The sequence below is a fragment of the Conger conger genome, chromosome 11, assembly GCF_963514075.1.
Source record: "Conger conger chromosome 11, fConCon1.1, whole genome shotgun sequence".
Lineage (NCBI taxonomy): Eukaryota > Metazoa > Chordata > Actinopteri > Anguilliformes > Congridae > Conger > Conger conger.
Window position 1 is genome coordinate 41,914,268 of NC_083770.1, and position 21,335 is coordinate 41,935,602.

At 48.8% G+C, this 21,335-nt stretch overlaps 1 protein-coding gene across 3 annotated transcripts in view; it reads right to left on the bottom strand.

Moving 5' to 3' along the window:
- The window catches only part of LOC133140104 (CAP-Gly domain-containing linker protein 1-like), a 49,904-nt gene extending 29,050 nt beyond the window's left edge, over positions 1 to 20,854 (bottom strand). For 2 of the 3 annotated variants that reach the window (XM_061259678.1, XM_061259677.1), the window contains exons 1-5: positions 20,728 to 20,854; positions 5,815 to 6,108; positions 3,227 to 3,804; positions 832 to 956; positions 313 to 529 (exon numbers count right to left, since the gene is read on the bottom strand). In XM_061259678.1, coding sequence (XP_061115662.1) covers positions 313 to 529; positions 832 to 956; positions 3,227 to 3,804; positions 5,815 to 5,929 — 1,035 coding nt within the window. In that variant the 5' untranslated portion in view covers positions 5,930 to 6,108; positions 20,728 to 20,854. The remainder of the gene's footprint in view (positions 1 to 312; positions 530 to 831; positions 957 to 3,226; positions 3,805 to 5,814; positions 6,109 to 20,727) is intronic. The other variant, XM_061259679.1, reaches the window with a different exon arrangement.
- Between the last annotated feature and the right edge of the window lie 481 nt (positions 20,855 to 21,335).

Here is a 21,335-nt window from a genome sequence, read left to right on the forward strand (position 1 = left end):
AGGAAGCGGGGCAGCATTACTGATGACGTGACAGGAAATGAGGCAATGTTACGGGATCTTGTAACAGGAAGCGGGGCAGCATTACTGATGACGTGACAGGAAATGAGGCAATGTTACGGGATCTTGTAACAGGAAGCGGGGCAGCATTACTGATGACGTGACAGGAAATGAGGCAATGTTACGGGATCTTGTAACAGGAAGCGGGGCAGCATTACTGATGACGTGACAGGAAATGAGGCAATGTTACGGGATCTAGTAACAGGAAGCGGGGCAGCGTTACAGGATGACGTGGCAGGAAGCGGGGACTCTCACCAGGCCCGTGCGGCTGGGCTTGCCGCTGACGGAGGAGGCCACGGAGCTCAGGGAGCTGATGGAGGAGGCGCTGGGGCTGCGCTTCAGCCCCGCGGGCGTGGTCACCACCTTGCGGGCCGTGGTCTTGGCCTTGGCCGGGGTGGTGGAGGGGAAGCCGATACGCGTCACCTTGTGCACCGGGGCGAACAGCCCGTACTTGGGCTGGCACTGGAAATACCTGCAGCGAGAGAGAGAGAGAGAACAGGGAGTGAAAACAGAAAGAATATAGTGATAAGAAGCAAGATGAAAAAGAAAAGGTAGTAAAACTAAGTAAAAAACACACTTTTTCCCAGGTCATATGCATTTTGATTTTTGGACATGTTGAGAGTTTGAATGGAGTCTAATATTGCAGTTGAATGCAATTAATCAGTAAGCGCTGGGGCACTGTGTCGGTAAGGATGTCGTGCACAGAGCTGGGGTGTGGTATGTGTGTGCGTGGGAGAGGGGGGCAGAGCTGGGGTGTGGGGGGTTAAAGGTCACCTGGTTCCCGCCACAGCCCCGTCGTTCTTCCCCAGAGGCTCATCCAGCTCCACACCGCACCACTCCCCCTTGGCGAAGTCCGTCTCCCCCAGGAAACGCACCACGCCCGCTTTGGTTCCCCCCACCTGAGGACACAGGAGCACCGGTGTGAGCAAACAGCTGTGACAAACAAATCCACCTTACACTACACAGGGGGCCGCCTGGAGCCCCGTGGCTAAGCGACACGACTGAGACCCGGAAGGTTGGTGGTTTAAGTCCCATTGTAGCCGTGATGAGATCAGTGCAGCTGTTGGGCCCTTGAGCAAAAGGCCCTTAACCAAGTCCCTTAACCAAGGCCCTTAACCCCACATTGCTCCAGCAGGGATTGTCCCCAGCACGGTCGAATCAACTCTAAGTCACTTTGGGGGGCCAGGATTCCCTGAACTCCATAGGGGGGAGTACATGCCTCTGCAAGACTGAAATCATTCGGCTTCAAACTCCATTTCCCACAAAGGTCAGGACAGCAGAATTACTTCCTGTTCTGAAGGCTAAAACCCTGAAGGGTGACTCACTTCCTGCACGCACCACCCTGCGTAACTTCCTCTCCAGTAATTATTTTAGGATTGTAATATGCCTGAAGGTTTCATATGGATTTCAGTTGTATAAATATTATGGTACGACACACACACACTCAATGGTGCAAGAATGTGGTGAGTCAGGTTCGACACAAACCCTCCGGTGACTCAAGCAGATGAACTTATGGTCTCCCGCACTGTAAATCTCTTGGAGTAAGAGTGTACCACAGGAATGTATTCTACTGCACTGTAATGTATCGTAATATAATAACTATATCATAAAGCAATGTATTGTAATATAAAAACCATATCAAAAGCATTGTACTGTAATGTACCATTTTCTACTTATTGTAATGTAGCATATTATAATACAATGTACTGTATTGTATTCTAATATAATGCACTGTATTGTAATGCAATATACTGTATTGTAATGCAATATACTGCATTGTAACAATGTACAGCTTTGCAATGTACTGTAATTGACAGTATTGTAAAGTCGCATAAAATTCACTGTACAGTGTTATAATGTAACACACAGTAGGGTAACTATACTGTAATGTAGCAATGTAATGTGGTGGACAGCGTTGTAAGGCGATATACTGCATTGTAACATCCAATAATATACAACAATGTGTAATGCATTGCATTGTAGCATACTGTAATTTAGTGCAATGTGCTACATTGTAACATACTGTATTGTAGTGTAATGGACTGTAACATACTGTAATGCAGAGTAATGCAGTGCAACACCTGAGTGTGGCCGCAGGAGCAGAGAAAAGCACAGGCACTGTGCCTCTGAGTTTAGCGCACGGGGGGCATTCCTGAGCGATGACCCCAGTGAGAGGCAGCGTGACTCTGGCGACACGGCGGAAAATACAGCCGGCGCTCAGAGCATCAGAAACCACGTCACCCTTCCCAAACCGGATGCACAGGGGCTGTTTTAGGCACAGGGGCACATTGGGACAAGGGCGTCTCAGAAGCGGGGGCACATGGGGACAGGTGCGTCTCAGGGGCAGCAAAAGGCACTTTAATCCTGGCAGCCATTATCAGCAGATCCAGTCCCAAAGCAATTCCACTGCTATTGCGGATGAACGTGAAGTATCTTCACATGAAGCCAGTTTAGCTTTTCTCCAGTGGGGAGGGACGGACGGATGGACGGCACAATCTGCATTATTTGGCTCCAGTCACCCACTGACACAGCACAACAACTAATAAATCTGTCCGCTGCACAAAGAGACATATGTTCACAGCACCCAGAGCACACATTAAACTCCCATAGCTCCGTGCTGCTCAGACAATGGGCACATTAATATGCACAAGCCCCTTCTGCTAAGCCTTCTGCTCAGAGACTTCCGTCCATACGTGCGGATGCACAAGCATGTGTCAACCGTTACTGACCCAGAGCAGTACAGACAGTGTAAACACAGAATCCAGCAATGCTCAGCTCAATGTGCAGTCTTCCAGCACACAATGAACCCACCCGAAAGGATACTAACTACTTTATTTCAGTATACTCATCAACCCTTTAAGGTGTGAGATTGCAAATATGTGGTTAGAATGTTCTTAACTGAACATTCTAATGCTGATGTCACAATCAATACTGGTGACTGATAGCAGTGGAGTTCTAGAACCCTGACTAAGAATGTTGAAAAAACATTCCAAAAAACAACTCAGTTGTTTAAATAATGCAGACACACTACTTTATATCACCATTTCTTTTGTACACTTCTCATTCATACATGTATATATATATATATACACATGTATGACAGAGACAGGGTCAGGCCAGGGGAGGCGGCGATGTTTCAGTGAGACTCAGGCGGACGTGGGGCCCTTACCAGCACGCGATCGCCCATCTTGAGCTCCCTCTCGCCCTTCTTCACCGACCCCGTCTCAGACAGGTTGGAGAGGGACTCGCTGGCAGTGCGAGCTAGGTTGGAGGCGGGGGTTGCTGGGGTTGCTGGGGTCGCCGGGGTGGCTGGGGTGGGGGGCGAAGCCTTCTTTGCGGCCGGGGTGGGGGCTGGGGTGGGGGAGGGGGTCGTAGCAGCGGCGGGGGGCTGGCTCTGGGTCTGGGATTGGGAGGCGGAGGAGGGCGTAGGGGAGGGGGCTCGGGACGAGGGGGCAGTCTGCGTGCCGTTGGCCTCGCCCTCCGTGCGGGACAGTTTGGAGGGCCGGGTGAAGATGCCGCGGAGCGCCTCGCACTGGAAGTAGCGCACGCCGGCGACCGAGCCGTCGTTCTTCCCGATGGGCTCGTCCAGCACGATGCCCGCCCACTGCCCCGGGGCGAACTGGGTCTCCCCCAGGAACTGCACGAACCCCGGCTTGTTCCCGTTCACCCACACCCGCTCCCCCACCTGGAAACTCTCACCCCCATCCTGGGCCTCCGCGGCGGCCGGGGGGGCCGGCTTGGGCCCTGCTGGAGAGACAGAGACATGAGAACCCCATTTTACTCACCTACTGCCCCAAGCGGTTCTGCCCCTTCCGCACAGCTGGGCTACATTACACTGAGCTCACATCGCCCAGCTCGCAGGAGAATCCATACAGGAATTAACTGTAAATAAACAGTTTAAATGAAAACACTGGGCACAGAGGGCGGGGGAGGTCCCATCGCGCATCACTCTGTGGGCTTGTGCCTCTCGGGACAGCCGGGGAGAGCTGGGTCCACAGCTCCATCAGTTAAGTCACGCTTTCTGAAAAAATATTTACGCAAAGGATGCACTCATGTTTCCTCGCCCAAAGGAAAGATCAGAAGTTCCTAACTCCTACCCCCTAGAAGGAACATTGAAGGGGGTTGGAATGTCCTTAAAGATGTCAGACCTCGATCGATTTCCGGGTCAGGAGGAAAAGAAAAGAGAGGAGAAACATAACGATTGGAAAGAGCCCCATGAATATTCTGACACGTATCTGGGCTGACCCACAGGTGAGGAGGTCAGTCGCGCCGGATAGGCTGGTGTCATGGATACGCCCGTCACCCACGGTTACGGGCGGAAGGTCAAAGGTTACCCTGCACTGGGAACCCCAGCATTGTGTGCAGGAGGGACAACGGCACAGATTAAAGCAAAGGGGGCCTCCAAAAACATCAATGATCTGAGGCAGACTCCTCACAGTGTAAATAATCAATTTCATCCTCAACTGCACTTCTAAAATCCAATTTAAAATACATAATTAAACTTCTTTTATATTTTACCTGGCATTTCTGCTATGATTTAGTTTAATCTTCCATTACCAGAGTTAATCACCTTTCTGTAAAACACTTGGGGCTTTATTTATGGATCCAAGGTGTTGTATAAATAGAGGTGTCATTAGACTTTGCGTGACCAGAGCAGGAACAGGGAGGTGAACACAAAACTTTTCTGTCCTGACGGAATCAGGAAGAACAGCACTCTCAGTCGCTGTAATGTCCGTAGAACACCAAGGCAGAGGAAACCCCAAAAACCGCATAGACCCAAACGTCCCTCACGCAAAGGACACCTGAACGGAGAACAGACGCGCTTAATTATACCATCAATTTTTAATGCACCAAATGCGTGCCTGAAATTGGATTAGCCTATTCTTAGCTCACGCTGGTGCCACAAGCAGCCCAGTGCTGGAGGATACACCCACCCAGTCCTACAGAATTCAGCATCTTCAACAGCCAGGCTTTTACAGCCTTTCTCCTTTAATAACTTTATTTAACCTTCAACAGCCAGGCTTTTACAGCCTTTCTCCTTTAATAACTTTATTTAACCTTCAACAGTCAGGCTTTTACAGCCTTTCTCCTTTAATAACTTTATTTAACCTTCAACAGCCAGCGCTGGCCAGAGTGCTGTAGTCTAGAGTTTGAGTCAAAAACCAGATCTGGCTCTAATATGGATCTAAATTCCTTTAACTTGTTTAGATGTTGGTAAATAAACAAAAAGAAAATAAATCATAAATAATTAATCTTAGGAAAAAAAAAAAAAAAAAAGTATAATCATAGAAAGTATTTTTTGTTCTAAATATCAAAGAAAGCAAATGCTTATTTTCAAAAAGTTAGAAGAAACCTGCAGAAATTCAACTTGCGTGTGAAGAGTTAAAGGGCTTTGTATGAAGTATGGGCCCTGGGTGTGCGAGGAGCACCTTAATGCAGAGATCTGCAGTGCCAGCAGGATCCCGAGCCCTGCCTCCCGTGAGCAGCCGTACCTCACACAGAAGGTGTGGGGCCTCTTCTGGCCAGTCACAACTCAAAGGAAGGGTGGAGCTTTTGGTCGCTTAAGCGCAGCACACACACACACACACACACACAAGCGCACACACACACAAGCGCACACCTGCAAGCAGGCTCTCACTCACACACACACACACACACACACACACACACACACACACACACAAGCAGGCTCTCTTGCACGCACGCACGCATGCACGTGCGCGCACACACACACACACACACACAGGTCAAACTCACCAGCGGAGGGGGAGGTCTTGGCGGCTCCTGCAGTGGGGGGGGCGGTCTTAGTGCCCCCTGCAGGTCGGCCGATCTTGCTGGGCGCTTTGAGGCCGCTGGGTTTGGCTGCGCTCATGTTTCCTCTCTTTGTGTGGCGGAATCCGCCGTCCGTCTGTCTGTCCGTCTGTCCCTGGGACGCTAGCCCACCTCTACCATTGACTTCACCCCGCTCAGCCTCTCAACCAAACAAAAGGAAAAAAAGAAAAAAAAAGAAAAAAAAAAAGAAAAAAAGGGGGTGAACCTGAAGGAGAAACCCTGTAAGGAGAGAGGAGAGAGGAGAGAGAGAGAGAGAGAGAGAGAGAATGTGACATTGGTGCAGAAGGGAGGAGAGGTAAGATAGAGGGGGGGGGGGGAGCTCAGCAGGCTGACAATAGGGCCCTCTGTTCCCAATGGGAACACATTATTACAGCCTGCATACCCCCCCCCCCCCCCCATCTATACACACACATACACCCCCATCTATGCACATACATACACACACACACACAACTATACACCCCCATCAACAAACACACACTGATATACACACACAAACAGGCATGAACATATACAGGCACACCGCCCAATCAACACTTACACAGGACCCTACTGAATTTCCCTAACATTTTACCCATTAATACACAGCAGCTTGATTCACACTGCATTCATTCATCTCATTACCTGGATGGTGGAGGGTGTCAGACTGTAACACTGCACTTTTAACGACCCCCTTCCACTACCCCTGCCGGAGCGCAGGACAGGTTAAAATCTGTGCTTGTGTTCAGATAAAAACTCTTTTTGCCACAGCATGTCAACTCACTTTATTTTTACACTTTTATTTATTTTATTTTTTTTACAGAAAAAGGATTCTGATCAAAACTATTTTTTGCCACACAGGTTAACACTTAAACTGAGACATTTCTGTTTGAATTTACACATGTTGAGCAAGCTAGCTAGAGCAAGTCAGCTTGTTTTTGACTTCACATTCAAATCAAGTGCTTTCTCTTTGGATCTCTTTAGGGGGGGGGGGGGGCACGTGCTGAGGGGCCAGGACTGCACGGCGTGTGGCAGCAGCCTGGAGGGGGGGCGGTGTGTGTGAGGGGAATATTAACTCCAGCCCGCAGGGACAGGGGTGGCTCCTCTCCCAAACGGTGATTTGCAGGGCCCGAGGCACCGGCTGTTTCGCGAACGCACTGCAGCTGAGCTCCGTGCTGCTACCGCTAACCAGCTATGCCCTGCTACCGCTAACCAGCTAACCCCTGCTACTGCTAACCAGCTAACCCCTGCGGCTGCTCACTGCTAACCAGCTAAGCCCTGCTACCGCTAACCAGCTAACCCCTTCGGCCGCTAACCCCTGCAGTCTTGAGTGGAAATTGCGGTTCGTGTCGAATTTGGAGCACCATATCTGGAAATTAAAGCAGGGAAAAAAAACTCTAAATATAGATTAACACAATTTTGTCTACTTTCAGATTGTGAACTCGTATGATCACGATTTCCAAAATACTTCAGACAAAAAGCTATGGTCATTCATAAATCGTTCTGCTTTCTTTCAATATTTGATGTCATACTACATCAGTACCACGTGGTGTATGACTTCCAAACTTCTAAGACAAGTACATATTTTGGTTAAGAACAGCCACAAGGAAAATAAAGTCAAATTGATCATTTATTCAGGTATTATACAATGCCAAAGTTGGGTCTGGCAAGAAAATTTGGTAAGGTAGAAAGTTTCCAACCAAAATGAAACTTCTTCTTTATGTTTGCTGGACTATACAATGGCCTTTACTCTAATCCCTAGTCTACAGTTCCTCTGGCCACTACTCCACTGTTAATAACAATTACCAAGCAGCACTGACCACTACATTGCTACTGCTCACTGGTAACACTCCGACCCTTTTTCTGCAGCTCAAACAGCAAGCCCTGTGATTACCCATTAACCAGAGGCCTCTGTGACAACTGCCTTCTGAATCCACTGGATGTGCTTCCAGTTTAAATAGCATCTGAGCATTAAACATTAATGGAAAAAGAATCCATAAATTCTGGAATGGCAAAGACAAGCGGAATTGCACAACAATTGTGTGTATGTGGTGTGTGTGTGTGTGTGTGTGTGTGTGTGTGTGTGTACTCAATCAGAGATTTGCAGTCTGTCACGGTTGAGTAACTGAATGAATAATTCTTTGTTTGACTTGATTGAGTTTCTTCTGGGACAAAAGCCCTCTCTCGGTGTCTGTGCGGTGTGTGTGCACGGTGCGTGTGCGCGGTGTGTGGTGTGTGCGTGGTGTGTGTGATGTCTGTGTGTGTGCGGTGTCTGTCTGTATGTGTGTGTGCGCGCGTCTCTGCCCAGAGTGCAGGCGTTCCGGTTCCATTAATTCCGCCTGTAAATTAAACACCACTGCCCTTCTCAAGAGCTCGTGCCACACAGTTCAGCCCGCTGTACTGCCTAGGACACACTGTTTACCATTAACACTGTTCCCCCTCTGTTCGGAACCTCTGACACAGCCCTCTATAAATACAGAGAGCGTGCAAGAGAGAGCCAGGGAGAGAAACAAGACACCTCTGCTAACCTCAGTCCACTTATTTAGTTCTCCCCAAGCCTGAGGAGACTCCACACAGCATGTAATTATTATTAGGTCACAGAGACCGCACAACACTTGGATATTCCTACAGAATAAAATGGAAGAACATTTAAAGGATTTGAAGGACATTGTCAAAGGGTCGAAAGCTTGGCCCGCACCCCAACCTGCCCGTTAACAGACTCTGCGCTTTGGAAAACTGCGCGATGCGGTCACAAGATTACACTGTAGTGATGCACACACTTACAGTTTTGAAAAATGTAAAAAACAAAACTGTACCATAGGGAATTTTCCATACTAAAAAACCTCCAACACTTTGAAAACGCATTCCATAACTTGCTCAGTGGGACATCATCCTGGGAAAACTCAGTATGTTTTTATCAGCAAGTGTGTCGTATCTCTTATCTGTGGAAAATCAAGACACAGATTGTCCAGGAGAACAGCTGAAGTTTGAACTCACAAACTGAAATCTGGTAAAGAGTTAAGTTTCTGGCTCTAACATGTACTTAGTTATAACATGTTATTTCCTACGCAAGGCTGAATTACAGCTTACAGAAAAGGTCCAGCACAGGCCGCTCAAACTCAGAACCAAATAACTAAAATGGCTGTCAGCGATAAACCCATTTTGGAGAGGGGGCAGCCGATCAGTAGGAGAACACCGTGTCCCGCCGTGACCTGCTGCTAAAAAGGAAAGATTCAGAACGGGAGCAGGAGGACACGTCTCTCAATCTCGGGGATGGAGACGGGATCTACTGCGTCAATATTTATAGCGACCGGGAGACGGCAGAGCCCTTGTCAGCAGCCCCATTGCCCAGACCCCAATCGCCCCGTAACGACACCATCCAGCAGCCTTTTAAACCCACACTGCACTCCTACATTACATTACATTACATTCCAGGCATTTAGCAACGCTCTTATCCAGAGCGACGTACAACACAAAGTGCACAAGCAGGGACAAGTGCGCTGAAAACCCTAGAGGGAAGTACAGTCCAGTGCCAGAAGTGAACACACTCCTGAAGGCCATGGGCCTCTCAGTGGGGGGGTGCTGAGGGTCGATGATGATAGTTGGGGAGCTTGGTGCCCCTATGGCAGCCTGCAGTCCTGTGCGCGAGTGTGTGTGTGTGTGTGTGTGGGTGTGTGTGTGTGTGTGTGTGTGTGTGTGCCAGTCAGGGCCCCGAGAGCACTTCCTGACAAAGCACCGCCCATAGGGCGAACCGCTGACCCTAATGCCAATCTGTGCCCTCTTCGGGAAGATGAGATTTCCAAAACCCTGGCTGTCAGCATCTCTGACCTCTGCAGTAACATCGATTCTCCTGTCCTGGCTGTGCTGCCTGGGCAACGCACATCCTCAGTGAACTCATCGTCTATTAAAGAGGCCATTCGCTGACTCACTGCAGTCTCAGCCCAGAGCTGCACTACATCGGATCCGTTCTGGGACGGCTGTGAAAGTATCCTGAACATTTTCCTGTGTTAAAATACAGGAATGAACCAGCATAGTCCATAGAATTGTCAGAATCCTAAATGTTGCTGGTTGGAACAGAAACCGGCTCACAGACCAGCCCTCCAGGACTGGAGTCGTGCACGCTTGCCTGAAGCGTCAGTGGTGAAGGACGTCTGTCCCCGATCAGATATTCTCTGTTCTGAAGAAGAAACAGAACAGTGTTTTTAAGAAGAGGGAATATGAGATTTGATTGCTCAGGAGTGTGGGAATGTATGCACAGACTTGTCTATGGAACAGGTTTTGAGCTCTTTATGTAATACTGAGCTTGCCTGGTATGCATCCCGAAATTGTAAAGCCAGAATTTCCCCCCAAAATATTTACTGAACTGACAAGCTCCTTAATCGTCCAGACATGCAGTGGCACTTGCTAAAGCACTCTATCAAACTATACATGAACTGGGCTGGTTCTGAAATACAGCGTCACAGATGTATACATGCATACGTAGATACAACATGACTGAATGAAACAACCAAGGATGGAACCACAGGTCAGCCAATCAGGCCAATCGCTTACTGCCCCTAAGCTACCTCAGCCAATCAGGTCAGTGACTCACTGTCATTGTGCTGAGCTCAGCCAATCAGAGCTGCGCATTAGCTCTCATGAGTACAGGGCACGTACCATGTGACAGCAGCCTCGGCCCTGCTCACAAAGCAGGATTACTGCATTGCTAGATAACGGCACCGAGTAAAACCCGGAGCCCTCCCACATCTGGAACATGGATTACAGCTATCCAGCTAAGTCAGTAAGCTCGCTTTGTGAAAAACTCAGTGGTGCTGTTCACTAGGAACACCCCAACGAGGAGACCCGGCCAGGCCATGGCAAACATCCAGGGCCCATTACTTCCACACCCTTTACAGTTCAGCAAAATACAAACCGTCAGCCTGGAGCACACAATGATGGGCCGGGCAAAAAAAAAAAAACGAACGGTGGATTGTCAGATTGCCTTTTGGGGGGTTGAAAGTATTAGAAAATGGAGTGTTCTCCATTTTGTGTTGCTGTTAATATGATAATTTGATGAAGGAAATGGCTGTACATCGCCCGCTCTGACTCCCAGCACACCTCATTACTCAGCTCTGCCTTCTCCTCTGACTTCAGGGCAAAAAAACTCTCCCTCTCCCTCATACGCTTCCATTCAGCCCCAGATAAAGGAGCCAGCCCCCTGCGCAGAGATAGGGTGGAAGGTCACTGCCTCTGCGCTCCAGGTTTTTACACCCCAGAGAGCTCAAAGCCAGCCCAGTGAGGTGGGGGGACAGCTGGCAGGTCGGCCCGGAGACCCCCGCTTTTCAGAGGGGCCCAGACACACAGGGGACCCCCCCCACTGCTGCAGAGGGAGGGGGCCGTGGCTCACGAAAGCCCTGAAAACACGACGGGAGAGTCTGAAGGCAGAGACCAGGACACGAAGAGAGAGGGGGACCGGTTTTAAGAACCGGAGCTCTGCGGATCGGAGAACAGATCCAACGGGGAACACACCGGAACATGAGAGCAGCTGTGTCCTGTATCCAGACCAACCCAGCCTCCAGGCTGCTCATAAAGCACATGCACATTTCACTTCCTTTTCTTACGGTAACCTTTGGCTCATTGAAACGGTTCATTTGAAAAGGAACCACAAAAGTCTAGACACTTTGATCCTTTTCAAAGTTTGAGATCCCTGATTAAATGCAATCTAAAAACAACTTCTAAAAAAAAAAAAAAAAAAAAAAAAAAAAAAACCCTTCCATGTCAAATAAAACTCCTCTAGAATGACTTGCAGAAAGGTGAATTTGGGCAGGGGTCAGTGTGTGAGAGCTGTACCTCAACACAGGTGAATACTCCCCACCACACTCACCCTCAGAACAAACAGAGCAGGGCTTTCAGCTTGTCCACACCCACAGCAGCACAGAAAGGCCAGGGACTCAAAGGACCATTCACTCCATCAGCGCCTATTGTGTGGTCCATCAACCACACAGAACTACCCACACTCTGATTATTTTACAGGGCACAGTCCGACACAAACCACAAGTTCTGGGAGCACGTTTATTGTCCAAATCCGGGCCTAATGCCTGGCTACTCAACTCCAGGTCCTGGGGGCCACAGTTTCTGCAGGTATTGGCTCCAACCATGCACTACACAACCCGGTTTCACAAATGACCTTATGTCCTGAAACAAGCTGGTAAAATAATGAGTGAAATCAGGTGGGGCAGTGTATGGTGGGAGCAAACACACTGCAGCCCCCAGGACCTGGAGTGGAGTAGCCTGGGTCTAATGTATGTAATGTTCTGCCCCTGTCTGTGTTGACCAACATAGTTATCCTGCCCCTCTCGCCCCAGAAACAGCAGCCGTAACCAAACACTCCAGCTATGGCCAGCTAGTCTGCTGCCTCCCCATGGACCAATCGCTGCTGCCCCTCTCAGATGGGCTGGTGTGTGTCCGCCTGTGGGGTCCCTCTGAAGGGGAATCAGGAATCAGAACGTGAGACCAGCCAATCAGGAATCAGACCATTATCAGAAATGAGATTGATTCCTGATTGGCTGGACTAACAACCTGTTAGACCAGCCAATCAAGGATCAGACAGTTAGCAAAGCCAATCAGATTATTTGCATGGAGAAATGGATACACTAGCTTTCAGAACCAACTGAGGCTTATATGCGACACGGCAGGTCACAAGATTCTTTCAACTCACTCAGAGAGCCACACAGGAATGTACATGCACGTGAACGTGAACCTAAACACAAACATGAACACATGAACACACACACACACTCACACTCACATTCTCACAGCCAAGCTCTAATTTCCCGCAGCACCAAGGTGACTCAGGGCAGGAATGTTGACTGGAATTCAGCACAGAGAGAAAGAGCGAGAGAGAAAGCGAGAGCGCGCGCGAGATAGAGAGAGAGAGAGAGAGAGAGAGAGAGAGAGGCAGGGTCAGTCCTGGGGCACAAACTCAGTAGAGAGGGAGGGAGTGAGAGAGAGAGAAAGGGACAGAGAGACAGACAGAGAGAAAGAGAGAGGGAGAGGTAGTGCTGAAACACCTTAGTCTCCAGCTGCTACACATAGCCAGCCAGGAGAGGCCCAGTGTTTCCACAGACTGGGGTCAAATATTTATCCCAAATGCTTTCACCCTTAACCCTTCAGCCACCAGTTCAAATTCATGGGGGCTGCTACTGCTAAAACAAACATTCATCTATATCAATATTCAGAGCAGGAATCTTTTCCAGACAAATGTAAACATATGATTCCATCAGGTCACCTGATTTCAGTGGAAATTCTCAGGGGCCGGCAGGAGAACATGCTAAATTTACTCAGCATCTAAATCAGGGATCCACCCATCACCCAGTATGTAAATCTGGGATCCCCCCAGCATGTAAATCTTGGATCCACCCAGCATCTAAATCTGGGCTCTCCCTAGCATTTAAATCTGGGATCCACCCACCACCCAACGCAGGGATCCACCAACCAGCCAGCATCTAAAGCAGGGATCCACCCACCAGCCAGTATCTAAAGCAGGGATCCACCCGCCAGCCAGCATCTAAAGCAGGGATCCACCTACCACACAGCATCTAAAGCAGGGATCCACCCGCCAGCCAGCATCTAAAGCAGGGATCCCCCCCCGCCACACAGCATCTAAAGCAGGTATCCGCCACAGAATCTAGAGCAAGGATCCACCACAGAATCTAAAGCAGGGATTCTCAGCCCTGCAGAGCTCAACTGATCAAATAAGCCACTGATAACACCGTTAACTCACTCACTCATTTCTTGGGTCTCAACTAGATGTTGACGTTAAGCTGAAAACAGAATCAATCAGGCACGCAAACCTGCAGCTTCAGCACAAAAACAACACAGTCTGGTGGCGGTAACATAATGGACAGGAAACCGGGCTGCAGGTTTGAGTCCCAGGCGGGGGCACAGCCGATGTAGCATTGATCACAGGTACTCGGGATGCATCAAAACACGAGGGTCCTACTGGTATCAGACGGAAATGGTTTAAAATGAGCTATTATTGGCTCCGTTTGGGCGTTCAGCAGCACACAGCCAGCTGCCGACAGCTGGTCAGCGCAGCCTGGGGACCGGTAATGATCTGTAATCAATACTGACAACAGCAGGGGTGGGAGTGAATGCCCACACTGGCATAAAGGCTCAGACAGGGGAGGGCCCTAACTAAGGGAGAGCACAAGAGCTCACGCCACCCGCTCTCACAATGCAGCTGCCATACAGTGCCAATGCATGCATGCACAGCTATGCATCTGACGCTTTTATCGAAAGTGACATACAGCCACCCCTCTACAAAGGCAGAGCATACAGAGACCCCTCTACACAGGCAGAGCGCAGAGACCCCTCTACACAGGCAGAGCGCAGAGACCCCTCTACACAGGCAGAGCGCACAGAGACCAGCCTATACAGGCAGAGCGCAGAGACCCCTCTACACAGGCAGAGCGCACAGAGATCAGCCTATACAGGCAGAGCGCAGAGACCCCTCTACACAGGCAGAGTGCAGAGACCCCTCTACACAGGCAGAGCAGGGAGACCCCTCTACACATGCAGAGCGCACAGAGACCAGTCTACACAGGCAGAGCGCACAGAGACCAGTCTACACAGGCAGAGCGCACAGAGACCAGTCTACACAGGCAGAGCACATACACAGAGAGGTAAACAACCCATTAGGTCACAGATTTCAGACCCCCTCTCCTCTGAATCTGTGGGGTGTCACTACAAAAGGACTCTGTCATCACAGAAAGGGATTCTGGCCACAGATACCAACTCCCTGTTTCAGTACATGCTTTAGCCGCTCCACTCTAATCGGCCCTGAAAGGAGTATCCGAGCGACAGACCTCCAAGAACAAACTGTTCCCTTCTGCTACGATCTGGAAATGCCTCATTTGCATGAAGACTCCTGGAAGAGGCATTTCAGTCAGGATCTCTCATCTGGAGATGGGCGCTGCAGGAAGAAGCAGGATTAGACACCTGCGGACCGAATCAAACTGTGGTCCTGCACGGTGTAATAAAGCTGTTTATTTAGAAGACCCTATTATCCGCATTACTGACTCAGTGCCACTGAAACAGATAGGCTACATCTGTGCATTAGGTTACGTTCAGGCACCGTTTCCAGGTTCTGACCGTTAGCGTTAGTGGACCGCGGGTAGTTGTGAAACTGCTCGGTGGGTTCTGTTTCGCGAGCACGTTAGCCTAGCCTAGCATGTAAGCCATGTCATTTCCCCTGAGAGGATCAGGTGACAAGCCAGATGATCAGCTGACCTGCATTCCACATTCCAGGGCCAGTCGAGTAAGAGACAGTTACCATGACAACAGCAACCGCCTCACAGAAACGTATCTCTCTCTCTCTTTCTCCTCAAGTGTTAAGACCAGAGTTTAGGTCTCCCTCAGACTAAAATAAAGGATGAAATCCTGCCTCTCCTCGCAGTGTCCGGGTGCGCCGTCCTGCAGGTACAGAACGGACTCAGGTAACCACTGGGGAACAGCTTGAGCCAGCAGCCCGAGCAGCGCAGACTGTGGAGCCGCTCTGACCCATCGACCGCAGCCTTTGTCACCAAGCAAAGGGCTCACAGCTGCAGTGAACGCACGTCTCCTTTCAATTAGGAGCCAATTAAGGCCATGGTGGTGTGTATTCTTTATGCAATCAATCAATGACAGGAGGCGTGTTCCCTCCCCCCCCGCCCCGCTCCCCTCCCCAGGGCCGGCTTCAGACTGTCTGACACATACCTGCAGCATGAAACGATACAAACAACCCAATTACATTATTTCAAAGCAGTTTTTTTTTTTTTTTACAGCATTTCCAGTGTAAAATAATAGGCCATCTGTTCATGCTAGAGGTTAATTTGTGTCTAGTTGCTCTGTCCAAATCCCAGCACAGATCATGACTGTAGTCCTCCTGCCCTCTCCTGCATAATTCTCACCTCATTTACACATTCTATGCAGAGCCATGCAAATTCGCTGCCTTGTCGGAGCGAGGCAGTTTAGGACAGAAGAAACCTGCAACTGGACTTTAAGAGCAGCCCAATTTGGCATGAAAACCACAGATCTGACAACACTGAGCCAACCATCCAAGCCACGCCCACAGTTCCCTGTCAATCAAATGCTAATTTCTCAATAATGGTTTACAAACAGTAAAGGAGGCTGAGCAGAGCACTGCACAGACGAAAGGTAGATTTCCTCAGATCCCAGAGAACGCTGGGATACGGAAAAGAATAACCCAAGACATACACAGGCCAGAGATAACTGGCCGGGATCCAAGGGGAAAATGGCAACAGGACAGCGGATAGTTTTCACCACAGAGCCGGGGGCAGAGGGGTGTGGTCACGTGAGAGCCACACCCCCCTTTCCCAGCCTCACCCCTCATATGGTTCTCTTATGCTTAGCCAAAGGGAAAACCCGAACTTCTGCTTTCTCTTTCCGCCCTGTTCCCTCCTCTCCCCCCGGCTAAAACACCTTTAACTCCACGTTAGTCCAAGAACTGGTTCATCGGTGCGATTCAGCCGATGGTCCGGCAACAGGCATTCAGAGCCCCTGAATAAAATGCAGCTAGTAACACCAGAAATAAATGTTGCTGTTGGTTCTCATAAAATGGTTTTATTCATTTTAAACAGATTCCTCAGCTGCTAGGTTTGGGTTTGTCGCTTTCAAACCCGACCGTACATAGTGCTTCCAAACAGGAAGTGAACTCAAGTTGACTTCCTCTGAGCATACTTAATCAGAAGCAGCTTAAAATGGCTCACACATTCTCAGGAAGGATGTAGAACACGCTGGGCTTCTCCCGAATCCAACAGACCGTCACTCCACGGCGTGAAGATTACGGGCGGAAACTTCTCCCGGCCGTGGTAACACTCTGCACATTCCAGAGCTCAGACCTCGATTACACAGCTGAAAAATCTCGTGTTTTTGGGGCAAGGGAAACCAGTCAAGAAGCTCCACCATGAATGAGATCCTTCTTCTCTTGACGTTTTCTCTATTGGACTGCTGGGTTTTCAGGATCTTGGTTTGGGGTCCATGGATCTTTGGGGGCAAGTTTCTGCAAATGCAGGGCACTAACTTCCTAGTTACATGGGGGGCGGCGGTATTCAGTATGGGAACCAAGGCTTGACAGGGATCCCATTTTAGGAGCATTTGCTCCTGAAAAGTGATGTGTGCTAATTGGAAAAACAATTTAGAACCACATCTACTAATTGGGATGAATTAGTGTGCTCCTCATGTTTCACCTTAGGAGCATGTGAGCCCCTAGCTTAGAGCCCTGATGGGACCATAGGTCTGCAAAAGCAATCATACCACATACTCAACCAAGCCTGAAATCCCCTGTGTACATGTGTGAGAGCTAAGCTGCATTTCTCTGTCTCTCTCTCCATCCGTGTGGTCGACTGAAGGCCAGTCCCTACAGTGTGGCAGTCTTCAGACATCAGTCCATGTTCACTGAGTCACAGAAACCCTTCTGTGTCAGTGTTAAATATTGAGAGAGCAGAACGGCCAGAATTGAGAAACAAAGGGAACAGTGTGGCTGAATGGGACTGTGGTTTATTGTGCTCCAGACACGACCGGGTTCCTCCCAGAGGTCTAAGTGTGAGCGTCAGGCAGCCAGGCTCCTACGGCGGAGGCCCTCTCTGTGGGCCGGGGGCCTGGGGCCTGGGACCCAGCGGGGGTCAGAGGAGTGGGTCGCACTGGCAAAAAGGAAGATAATTATTTCCCTAAAAGTACACACTCACAGCACGCACGGCACTGGACAGAGTCCAGGGAATCCTGCTGCCATGTTAAGAATGAATAACTGTCTGTAGGGTAGACTAGTGGTAGGGTGTAAGGTGTGTGGTGCGCATGTCTGGCACCAGCAGGGTTGGTGGTCCCCGGCATATAGGAGAATGAAATTAAGAAAGAAAGAAAGAGCCTTCCTGGCCCAGGCTCATCCTCCTCTGGATCGTTTACTCCTGCCTGGTCTGGTCCTGCTTCAACCTTCTCCGGCTTGATTACTCCTGCCTGGCTCTGCTTCACCCAGGAGAGGCAGCAGTGAGCCTGCTCATCATCAACAAAGGGGTCAAAGGTCACCCTGCCGCACCCCACAAGTCGTCCATGGGGAAGAGACAGAGCACCAGACCCCCCCAGCTTCAGACTTGGCCCCAACCAAATTATCACACGTTCACGCATCCGTTTATTTGACTCAAACTCAGCTCACTTAAACTCACAATGACTCCGTCACCGATAACTCGATAGCAGCATTAGACTCAAGAGCTGGTACCGCCCCCAATGTTGTTGTATCATTTCACAGGACTAATTAGTTAAACGGCGCACAAGTAAGCAATCCAGGCCCCCTGCTGCTAAATAAGCGTGTGTTTACAGGGCCTAATGGACTGAACACTGCGTTAAGGAGCTCAGACTGATGTGTTAAAATGCAATAAACACGCAGGGGCCACACCATTTAAGAAACGCTTAATAAAACACTCACTGAAAAACTCCCCACACACTGACATTTTATCATCCTATAATCCAGCTCTAGTTTCGGTTTGATTTGATAATGGGGTCCCTACGGCTCAGCAGAATAACGCAGCCCTGTGGTTATCAGGGGGGCTGAGGGAGAATCATCTGATGATGCGCTGCGATTTGGCATCCGCCTGCGTTTAATCCATTAGGAAAGATTACCCACGGACGCGCATGACGCAGTGATTTGGAGTCAGCTTTCTGCTGCCACACTCACCCAAATGTCCGACCCAAATTAGACCCACGTCTGATGCACCCAGCCCACACACGAAAACTGCTCCGTTTTCATTAACCCCGGCAGAGTAACTCTTCCAGAGTTATGACTCAAACCCTTGACCGACTGTTGAAGACCGCAGTGTTCCTCGACAGCTTTACGTGCCAGCCGGGGAAAGGGAAGGTTTGTGCAACTCCTCATGAACACAGACCCTGAGGGTGTTGCGTGCTGGCGAGGGTTCGGCCGATTGAATGTGGGATGCTTAATCATTCATTACTGGCATTTTGCAGAGTTACATAACCACATATATGCACACTGAAGCAGTTCAAATTCAGCACATGGCGCAGGGTGTGCTAACTCCTGGTCCTGGAGAAACCGCAGGGTGTGCTGGTTTTTGTTTTCACCTCAATACCCAATAACCAATTCTGACCCAAGAAACCAGGTGAGGTGAGGCGAGTTCACTTTGTTATCAAATGCTACGTTTAATCAACTAAGTGCCAAGTAACAACGAAAGCCAGCACACCCAGCGGCTCTCCAGGAACAGGAGAGAGGGCCACTGGTATAACGGCTCTGTCCTTCCTGGGAATCAAACTGGCAACTGCCGAGGTACAAACCCAGTTCCCTAACCACTGCACTGCTGCGATGCAGGGCGTGGCGGATGAGAGGCAGCAGTCAAGAGAGAAGCAATGGGGTGGGCAAGATGCTCCAGGGAGGGAGAGGGAGTAAAAGCTCACCTCCACTGCTCCAATTTAACTATCGATGACAGTTGTGCGATGAAGCACACTGACACCATCAGAACAAGTTTCCAAGGACGGTGAAGTACGAATAGGTTTGAGCAAAAACTACTTCACCGTACTTCATGTTCAAGGATAATTACTTTGCACTTTCAATAAAATAAAATAAAAAGTAAAACAGTTTCATAACACTACCTCATACAATTAAGGGACATTACTAATTTTACAGAAATAGAGCACAAATACACATCTCTTTACTTTCATATTCCATTCTAACCAACCTGTGGGCCGCCCGTCAGACGAGGGATAAACGGACAGCTGATGAATTAGCAGTGGGTGAAACCGGACAATAACGTTATTTCCGATGATGCAACGCTTCCTACTGAATTCAGTGGGCCTAAGTAAAGAGCTGTAGTAAAGTCCTGGGATCATAACGAGCAAACACGGTCGTAGGAAATCCCATGAAAGTGATTGTATTCCCGGAGTACGGCGAATAAACCAATATATTCGTTGACACGATGCCACGCTACTCAGACCGACACGCTGGATATTTCTCTCGCCCAGTCAAAACAGTGAGGTGGCACATCTGTATATAATCAACTCGCTCGCAAAATGATTCATTACTAAAGGCTAGCTCTACGGTATAACAACGTTTAAAAGTTGGACTAAATAAATCAAGTTAGTCCGATATTTTATGAAATATTAACCAGACTCTGACAGAATAAAATAAGATTTGGGTAATCAACCGTTAAACCAGCTGTCTTACTAACTTTGTTACGCAGTAGTAAAAACTATCTCGCTGCCCACATCAAACTATTTACCATAAACGACGTTTTGTACCGACTCAGAACGAAGTCACTGACTGGCTTATTTAGCGTGCAGTATGTTTAGGAAGTAACCCGGCCAGTGGCACATGGATGAACTACGATTTGCCGCGTTTTTTTTAATAATTCGCTAGAAAGCTAGGTTAGCTACAAACACACACCAACTCCACAGGTTTGCTGTGGGACATTCCTGGAGAATCCCAAATTTGGCACATTAGTTATCGAACATTAGCTAGATAGCTTGTCATCCTGTTATAAAGGTAAACATTAGTTGTCAGCAGCAATGGCATGCCCTAACCTTTGCAAGAAGCTCTCCAGCTTCGGTAAATGTGAAGGGGAACGAATGTCGGTGCTCCGACACTTTAGAAAATCAAGTCTTTCGTCATTTCTAAAGCCCTTGCTTTCGTTGGTTAGCTAGAGGCCCGGGGAATAGGCGTTCAGTTTCTCCGGTTAAGCAATTCTGCCAGCAACTCCCTTCGTGTTCGTTCCCCTTCTCGGCTTCACGGTTCAGCATTACTTCAAACAAGAAAGAAAGCCAAAAACAACCGAAATTGAACATGGTGAGGCGTGGCGTCCACCCAAGATTACACTCTCTTACCTTGAATGTTTTCGTTTAGCCGTTATTTAATGATTTTAAAGGCCAGACGCAGTCTCTCTCTAGCGGACCTTCCTTGATTTCGGTTCAGCTCAGCTCGCGCTCGCTCCCAACGCCTTCACGTTGTCCGCGACGGGCGGCGCGATGACGTCACTGACAGCCAGACGCCGTAGTCTCTCTCGCTGTGCGTGCCGTGCAGCACAGCGGTAATTTTGCATTTTCACTGCAAGTTCCTTTAATTTCTTTGTCTTCGGAGTTTATCGGCTGATATGCCCACTCAATATGCTTAGGGCTGCTCTCAAATACGACTCGGTAACACCCTCTTCTCAAAACGTACCGGTTTTATCCAACAAATTCTGAACATGAAATGTATGTGTATTTAAAGGGATTATCGTTTAAATACATGTCTAGAAAATAATTTCACATCTCATGATGAAATTGACAAAAAAGGTTATTTGTCAATTTGTCTTGTTATTTGTCCTGCAATATCATTCATATATATATATATATATATATATATTTATTTACAAGGAACCACAATAACATGATCAGATAAAATATTCATTTTTAAACTCTAGTAAAGCATTTGGTTGTCTGATCTTCATAATTGC